Raw genomic sequence first — 8,508 nt, forward strand, 5'->3', positions numbered from 1 at the left:
TTAGCAGAACTCTCCTGAGTCATTCCTGTTTTGCTTACAAAGTAGCCAGAGAATCCCTATGTGTGAGCCTGAGTCCTACCAACAGGCAATGACTAAAAGCAGACTGCTGGAATGCGGCCAGCAGTTCATCAGGAAGACAGTCTTGAACGTGGGGAAAAGACAGGTGGCACACAGGGAGTGGGGGCAGCTTTCTAACCGGCAATAAAGAGGGGTGGACCTGGACTGCCTGCACCTTGGCTCCTGCACAGAGATCTTCTCTGGAAGCAAGTGGTCTGACTGCAGGGAGCCACATGCAAATCAAGTCTTCAACTCAAACTCCCAGTTCGCCTCCTCATGGCTGCTCTTTCTTAGTCTACTTGAGCGTGGCACGACTAGCTGCATAAAGGGGAAGGGGGTTGATCCCACTTTAAAAAAGAATGAATCTGTGTCTCAAGCATTGACCCCTGGTTTTGTCCAGCTTCCTTCCTCTGCCTGCTCTGTTCTCACACTCCAATGCTGAGGTCTGGCCTCATTCCTTTTCCTTGCTCGATTAGGTGTCCTTTAAAAATGTTTTTACCCAGAGACCACTGTCCTTTGAAAAGAAGGACAGCACAGGTCCCAAAAGGGCATGCCTGCTTCCAAAAATCCATCTGACATGCGGGCAAAGGGTGTGTCCTTAAAGACTGCCCATCAATAAGCTATAGCTACCTGAACTGTGGTATCTGAAGTCTTCCTGGCTACCAGCAGTCCACCTTTCGAGGCCCACCAGGTACTTTCTAGGTGTGCTTTACAACCTGAATTGCTGACCCTCTCCTGGAGGCAAAGCCCCTCTGTGGCGTGCTGTGAGACAGGATACTCTGGGCTGAACCCCAGTTCTGCCTGCGTGACCTCGGGCTTCCGTTTCCTTGTCTGAGAAATAGGAAGAGAAGGCGGCTTTCTAAGGACTAGATGAACTATAATCGATGTGCAGTGCCTGGCATGACGCTTTGTGTGTGTGTGTGTGTGTGTGTGTGTGTGTGTGTGTGTATGCACACACGCTATTATTGTCTTCAGTATCTCATGTTCCGCCATCAGGCCAAGTGACTGACGAAGGAGTTCCCATGATGCCATCCTGTCCGTATGAGTGTCTCACCATCACTGGTCCTGCTTCTCTGCCCTATCCTACTTGTTCTATAGGGCGCTTGAACTTTGCACTGTGTCTCCTCTGCTCTCCGACCGCGAGCCTGGGGACCTGGGGGACCCAGTGACCTCTGAGTGGTGGCTTCATCACACAGCGCAGGCTGTCTTCTTTTCTGACGGGGACAGCTTGGCGGACTTAGTCAATCCTCCAAGTTACAAAATCCTTAAGGAGTTGAGACACTCAAGGCCACAATCAGTATTCTGAACATCAGCCCGTGAACCCAGCACAGAAGGTGTTGGGGACACAACTGGCAGGAGCTAAATGAGGCTTCCTCTGCGAGTCACAGTTTGGTCAAAGGCCTGTCTCACCTGGATGAGGTACAGCAGTGCTTCCTGAAGTTGGAGCTTGCTAAGTGGGCTGCTGGTGATAGCAGAAGGCTCTGGGTTCTGCAGAGGCAGGAAGAGGCTGGCGGAGGCAGCAGCTGGTTCTTGGCTCCCCAAGGGCAGGAGTCCACCATCCCTCTCCTTTGCAGCGGTGGAGGTGGACTGCGTGAACACCATGGGGGACATGAGCAGAGGAGGGGCCGCTGAAGCCGGGATGCGCTGAGGGGAGATGACCTGCTCGTAGCAAACACAGACATGGAGGGCGGGATTGAGTGGCATCTCATTAAGATGACAGGTGAGTTTAAATATTCCCTGGGTGGGAAAAGTTTCTAAGATAACCGAGTGCTGTTCGAGTCTCCACATATTCCCCTTTGTTGTAACTCAGAGCTCCGGCACGCCGTCTACATAGCACTGGTGTGCAGCATGGAAAGCGTGGCCTATGAGTAATACTTTTCGGGTTTACTATATGACTTGGTCCCGTGCAAAAGGACATGTGGGCTGTTTGCTTAGGGATAAAGCCGACTCCCATTGCGAGTCATAGTGACCCTGTAAGGCAGAGAACCACTCCTTAGGGCTTCCAAGACTGTACATCTTCACAGGAGTAGACAGCCTCATCTTCCTCCTTTGGAGAAGCTGCTGGGTTTGAACTACCAACCTGTGGCTAGCAGTCCTGCGCTTAGAGACCCACTATGACAGCTGGGCTCCTTTTCCTCAGGGAGTTACTGGACTTGTTACGGGGCGTGCACAGTGCCCGCTCCTGGTTTCTCCAGTGGAAGACTCACTGTGAGAGGGCACACCTGGTGGCCTCTCTTGGGCTCCTTACTGGAGCAGATTTCTTCGGTAACACCCCTTCTGGGGCCTTCCCTGTCAGGCTCTGCCTGCTAGCAGGGAGCAGCATGTTCTGTTTCTCCTGCCTCAGGGGTTGGGCAGCAGGGCCCCTGGGGCACTAGTTACTGCACAGCAGCCCAGCGGCTTATCTGCTGTCAGGGAGAATCTGTCTAATTCAGGGGGCGAGGTTAGCGAGTTCACGTGGACAACAGACTTACAGCCACGTTTTCCAGGAGCCTCCATCAGTTAGGTAAGTGGCATTTGGATCGCTTGCTGGCTGACTCCCACCATCCTCTCTCCTCTGCTTCCCACTCAGATGAGATTGGGAAATGTTTTCATCCACCCCCCTAAGACCCCTCCCCCCCAGGACTGCATGAGAAGGGAGGCTACGGGCCAGCAATCAAGAAGTTGCTGTAATTTATAATCGCTCCCTTGGCATCTCTGGGGGTGGCAGCTCCCCTAGAGGAGAGCAGGCTGTCTGTTTTTTGCTCTTGCCCCTGCTTGGTATCTGGACAGAAACTCCCTGAGGAGTCCCAGCACCGTTTTGGAGAACCAAGTGGGCCGACCAAACGCGCATGCGCCTTGCGGCTCTCCACGCGTGTGCGTGCTGAAAAGGAAAGACCCACACGCAGGCATTTCCGTCTCGTGGCTCATCCCAACCTTTAGCGTCCAGCGCTGCATCAGCAGGCAGACGGAGCGCAGACATGCAGAGGAAACACTACACTGCAATTCGGGGAAGCGGGAGGGGCAAACACCGCTTCTCCTGCAGCGGGAACTCAGATTGATTTGGCATTTGTAACAAGTAGTAAACAAGAGCACGTTGACGCAGTGGCTCTCACACACGTGCCCACAATCATAATCCGATGACATGTTATAAGCCACATGCCAAAACATGCCAAAAAACCCGGCAATGATGTGTACGGTCAGGAGAATTTCTGAATTTTGAAAGAATTTGTACCAATCTGGAGCCAGAGCTCCGCTGCCCCATCAGTCACTTGGGGTTTTCTCTAGCAGTTGTAGAGATTATTTCACTACTCCAAAGATGGGCCCAGAAACTCATCTTTCCTGGGGAGAGAGCATGTTTTAAAAGTTACAATTATTTTCTACTCTCCTGAAGTGTGTGGGGGGTGGGGGGTGGGGGAGAGGTGGAGGCATATGCTCCCTTTCCTGATTTTGATTTTGCATAGAGGGAAATAAAAATAGGCTGTAACTTTAAGGAGGTAATAATAATTCTGGGGTCTGTTTATTTATAGGAGCGCTGGATGTATAGTGGTTATGCATTGAGCTGCTAACTGCAAGGTCAGGAGTTCAAACCACCAGCTGATCTGAGGGGGAAAGAAGGGGCTGTCTACCCCTGTGAACAGATAACGGTCTCAGAAACCCACAGGGGCAGTTCTACCCTGTCCTGTGGGGTCACTATACGTCCCTATGCATTAACTGAACGGCAGTGAGTTTTTTATGTTTGTTTATGACACACATGGATCAAAAAGAGGAGCCCGTGGTGTAGTGGGGCCCATGTTAGGCTGTGATCAGCAAGGTGAACAACTGGAACCCACCAGCCGCTCTGCCAGAGAAACATGGGGCTTTCTACCCCCCGAGACCGCTGCCATCTCAGAAACCCACAGGGGCAGTTCTCTGTCCTACAGGGTCGCTGTGAGTCACCATTGACTCGAGGGCAGTGAGTGAGATGGAGTGATCGACCAAAAACATACAATAACTGATAAGTAAATCACTGAGTCCTGGTGGCGTAGTGGGTTACACCCGGGCTGTTAACTGCAAGGTCAGCAGTTCAAAACCACTAGCAACTCTGAGGGAGAAAGATGAGAAAAGTTAGTCTCAGAAACCACAGGGGCAGTTCTACCCTGTCCTCTGGGGTCACGATCAGTCGACTAGACCTGGTGGCAGTGCGTTTTGTTAGGGAGGTGCTTGTTTAGTACTATAACGTACAGGATCGTGGCCTCTGAGGAGGTAAGGGAGGCTCTTTTCTCCACCCTAAGAACCCACACATACAGCACAGTGTCTGACACGTAGTAAGTGCCCAGTGAGTATTTACTGGCTAAATATGAACTCATGTATTGGGGACTTAAAAAGCCAGAGGAGGTCAGATGTCTGGTATCCCAATATGATTTCAGAGCCAACCGTATGCTTCCCCAATGAAGCATCTATCCAGGCCTTTAGCCCTTAGAACATTGTGAAGAGTTGGATCAACAAGCACATTCTCTCGCTCAGAGAATCAATTAGATTGCTGAGCAGAAAGTTCAGAGGTGACAAGATGCACAGACGTGGCTTTGGCACCCTGTTCCAAACAGGAATGGATGTGGCCCGGGGTCCCCAGTGCACAGCACTGATTTTACATTTCCCTGCTTGGTTGTCATTCCCCCTCTCCTCCCCCTACCCACCTGGCCTGGTGGATATTTACCTGGAAGAGAGAAGCCTGCTTCTCTGAGCGGGATGTCCTGTGCATCCAGGGTCCCCTGGTTTTCACTGCCTGAGCGGCTGGAGTCAGCACAGGAAACTTGGCTGCCATGGCTGGTCGGTTGGGTGTGTGCAGCTGCTGCCCCTGCTGCACAATCTGGAGCTTTCTCAGCAGCTCCTGAGGGGAGACCACCCCGGAGGCACCCGTCTGCGTGCAGGACAGGGCGAGTGAGGGCTGTTCTTTCCCAGAAGCCTGATGCCCGAGTGCCTCTGGGAGAAGGGAGCCACTGAAATACACAAGTTGTGGCTGCACCAACCCCTCTGCTGGCGCTGCAGAAGTGGCAGTGGGGAGGGCTGTGCTGAAATTTGAGGCAGCTGAGCTGGTAGGTCCTGGCCTACTGGCACTCTGGAGCTTTCGGGTCCCAGGGCCAGCCTGAGGCTTTCCTAACAGGCTCTGAGTTCTCGAAGCACTTCTTACATGATGAGACAAAGTCCCAGGGTTATGGGGAGAGGCTGGCTGAGTGAGTCCAGTAAAAACATCCCCAACAGGATGGGGACCGCCATTTCCACAGGGCCGGGTCTCGGGCAGTTCTGACAGTGGGTGGAGGTCTGTACTCCTGACCATGAGTTTCTGGATGGCTGGACAGAGCTGCTTCTCCAGCAGAGGCCAGTGTGCTTGGGGTTCCTCATAGGAAAGGGATCGTACAATCCCCTGCCTCCCTGGAAGTTTCGCTTGCTGCTGCAGCTGGTGGAAGGTCGGTGGAGGCTCCAGCCTTTCCTGACAGGTAGCACTGTCTGGTTTCCCAAAGAGCGCCGTCAAGGATAAGTGCTGGCGCTCCGGGCTTAAGGTCTGGAATAAATAAAAACACGTGAGAATGGATGTCGGTAGAGGCAACCTGGCCACACTGGGGGAGGGGCTGCCGCTTACTCAACAGCTAGATGAGCTCTTCTATTTACAAAGCATGAAAAACTTCGTTAGAAGGTTGAAAATGGTTAAAGGGTAAGAAAAAAAAAATCACCTTTTTAATGTCAAAATTTCAAATACATTGTTCTGCAAGTAGTTTGTACTGATCTGAGCACTGCACCCCCCAAATCCATGTCCCCCTGGAACCTGTGGCCATGGCCCTATTTGGATAAAGGATCTTGTGGTATAATCGCGTCAAGGTGAGGCCACACCGGATCAGGGTGGGCCGTGTGAGAACAAGGCTCTCCGTGGGAATCCCTCTTCCTCACAAGAACTTCTGAGCAGCAGCCGGCCCTCCCTGACTAGACTCTGGATACCAGTTCGATTAGGGTCCCTAGAAACGCTAGCTCTGAACCTCAGAGTACCTGGCTGGGCTGAGGTGGGCGCTGCTGCCGGCTGTCACTGGGCTTCACTGGAATCGGTTTGATCAGATTGGGGTTGTCATAGATGGCAGATGAACCAGTCATCTGTTTGGGCTCAGAGCAGGTTTTACACTGAAATGGGAAAAAACACAATCATTTTTTGGTGCTAAAGAAGCTTGCTAAAAGTACATACTTTCTTGTTTCTTATATTTATCTAGTAGATAGATGACTTATTTCTTTGTGATAAATTTGACAAGAAAAAATACTTTCATTTTCTCTGATATGAGCTACATGTGAGTTTAAAGTGAATTAAAATGTAATTTTTCTTACTTGCACAATTCAGTACCCGAAAATATTATCAACATCAGCCTGCAGGACCCGGTGGCTCTTGGTCCTGTAAGGTTACGTATATACTTAAGAAGTAAGTGTTTACATAGTCCAATGCTTGTCAGTATGATAAACCGTGACAGAAACGACTCCTTAAATAACATGCGTGGGCGATAGCTGGCTCTCTCCCTGGCCCCATCCCTCCATCAGCAATTGACTTGAAATTGGAGAGTGGCTGACTATAATTCATCAAAGCAACTAAACCTTTTTGGTTTCCAAACCAAAAAGTTAAGCTAACTCAAACCAGTGATTTATAAATTGCTAATGTCATCTTTATTTAATAAATGACTTTTTGCATAAACAGAATAATTCAAATCTGAGTGTTCTGAGCCATTCACTACAAATTAGAATTTCATAGCGAAAGAGACAAGCTTCATCATTCCCGATGCGGAATCATTATCAGACATTAATCTAACCAACCATGCAATTGGGAACGCAGTAGGGTTCATCATAGAAAGAACACAGCAACGATGTCGACATCTACTTTGTTCAAACACCAAATAAAACGGACTACAAAATGGTTACCTTCTGTACTCTAGACTTTATATAGCCTCGCTCGTTTTAACTGTACAGTCATATGGCCTTGGGCCAGGAAATATTTCATGCTGTACCTGACGTGGGATAAGCTATAAATACAGTCTCGTTTCTCAGGAACCCAAGGCTCCCAATGTGTTTGACAGTCACTGGGAGTGTATTTTCTAATTCAAGGGCATGGAGATAGAGATCTATTATTATTTTGTACATTTGGGTTTGTAAGGTTAACTGTACAAAAGGAACATTAATTTCTTCTGAGCATTCCATCAATGATGTGGATATGTGGCACTGGTATTGATAGGGTGTGGAAGCGTTTGATGACTGAGTGAGTGTTAGTGGCCCAACCAGCCTGGCTTTCCCAGGCATGTCCCATGGGGACAAGACAGAACATAGCTTGAGACAGACTCGCACAAGTGGAGCAGGAAACACTTTTAACTTCTGCTCGCTACTTAAAACAGTTGGCTTGGTGTAGTTTACTTTCACTGAACGACCACAGGGCCATGTCTATTAATTATGTTCGCGGGGTCATTATGTCCCAGAATGTTGGCTTCCAACTACAGAAACACATCTTTCTCTCCCTTCCACAGGCCACATGCACAGCAGCCGTGAGGTTGGGCAGAACCCCCTGACAGTCTTTTCTAATTAAAATGTCACTACCACTGTCCCTGTATCTATGAAGCCATGCTTTCATGTACAAATTGCTCACTATTAAATTGCTCAGAATTAAACATCATCCACTTCGATAGTTTGTAACTCATTTTCCACTTGTTTAGTTTTCTATCTATCTCTGGACCCAAAAGACTTAAAATAATGGGGGAGGGGATAGTTTTTGGAAACGTGTATAATGGTTTTGAACAGATGCATAATGTATAGCCTGAAGCGGTTCTCCAAAGCCTCAAAAACGATGTCATACAATCTCATTTCAATGCGCGCGCACACCCACACACATCATTGCCAAGAGAAAAGTTTAAAATACACTAAAAGGGTAATAGGATGATGGGTGCTTTTTAGTTTTCTTTTCATGTTTTAAAATTTTTTTCTCATAGACCATTGAAAGATATTTGAACCTATTACTTACCATCTTAAACCACAACACACAAAATAGTTGACTTCTGAATACTCAAAGCCTAACTCAAAGTCTATCAATTATACCTGATTCCATTTGTTTGTTTTGTCTTTTCTTATTGAGCTTCGGCTATTCGATTGTTCATTTGCATTTCAACTCAACGTTAAATAGTGAAGGTAAAAGGAGACAATTTGCAAATGAGCATTATTGCTACTTTAAAGCAGATTCAGAGTTGCTTTTCAGGAGAGAAGCTAAATATGGGCCAAAATAAGATTATACAACTATTTTATTTATTTTTAAAAATCATTTTATTGGGGGCTCATACAACTCGTATCACAATCCATACATATATCAATTGTGTAAAGCACATTTGTACATTGATTGCCCTCATCATTCTCAAACATTTGCTCTCCACTTAAGTCCCTGGCATCAGCTCATTTTCCCCCTCCCTCCCTGCTCTCCCCTCCCTC

The 8,508-nt window shown here is 48.5% G+C and overlaps 1 protein-coding gene across 1 annotated transcript in view; it reads right to left on the bottom strand.

The window, feature by feature from the left end:
- The window catches only part of DCP1B (decapping mRNA 1B), a 62,520-nt gene that overhangs the window by 951 nt on the left and 53,061 nt on the right, over positions 1–8,508 (bottom strand). The window contains exons 6-8 of the mRNA XM_004710288.2: positions 6,055–6,183; positions 4,730–5,575; positions 1,468–1,716 (exon numbers count right to left, since the gene is read on the bottom strand). Coding sequence (XP_004710345.1) covers positions 1,468–1,716; positions 4,730–5,575; positions 6,055–6,183 — 1,224 coding nt within the window. The remainder of the gene's footprint in view (positions 1–1,467; positions 1,717–4,729; positions 5,576–6,054; positions 6,184–8,508) is intronic.

This window comes from Echinops telfairi, unplaced genomic scaffold (genome assembly GCF_000313985.2).
Source record: "Echinops telfairi isolate 266 unplaced genomic scaffold, ASM31398v2 ScPeMD7_6273;HRSCAF=7185, whole genome shotgun sequence".
Lineage (NCBI taxonomy): Eukaryota > Metazoa > Chordata > Mammalia > Afrosoricida > Tenrecidae > Echinops > Echinops telfairi.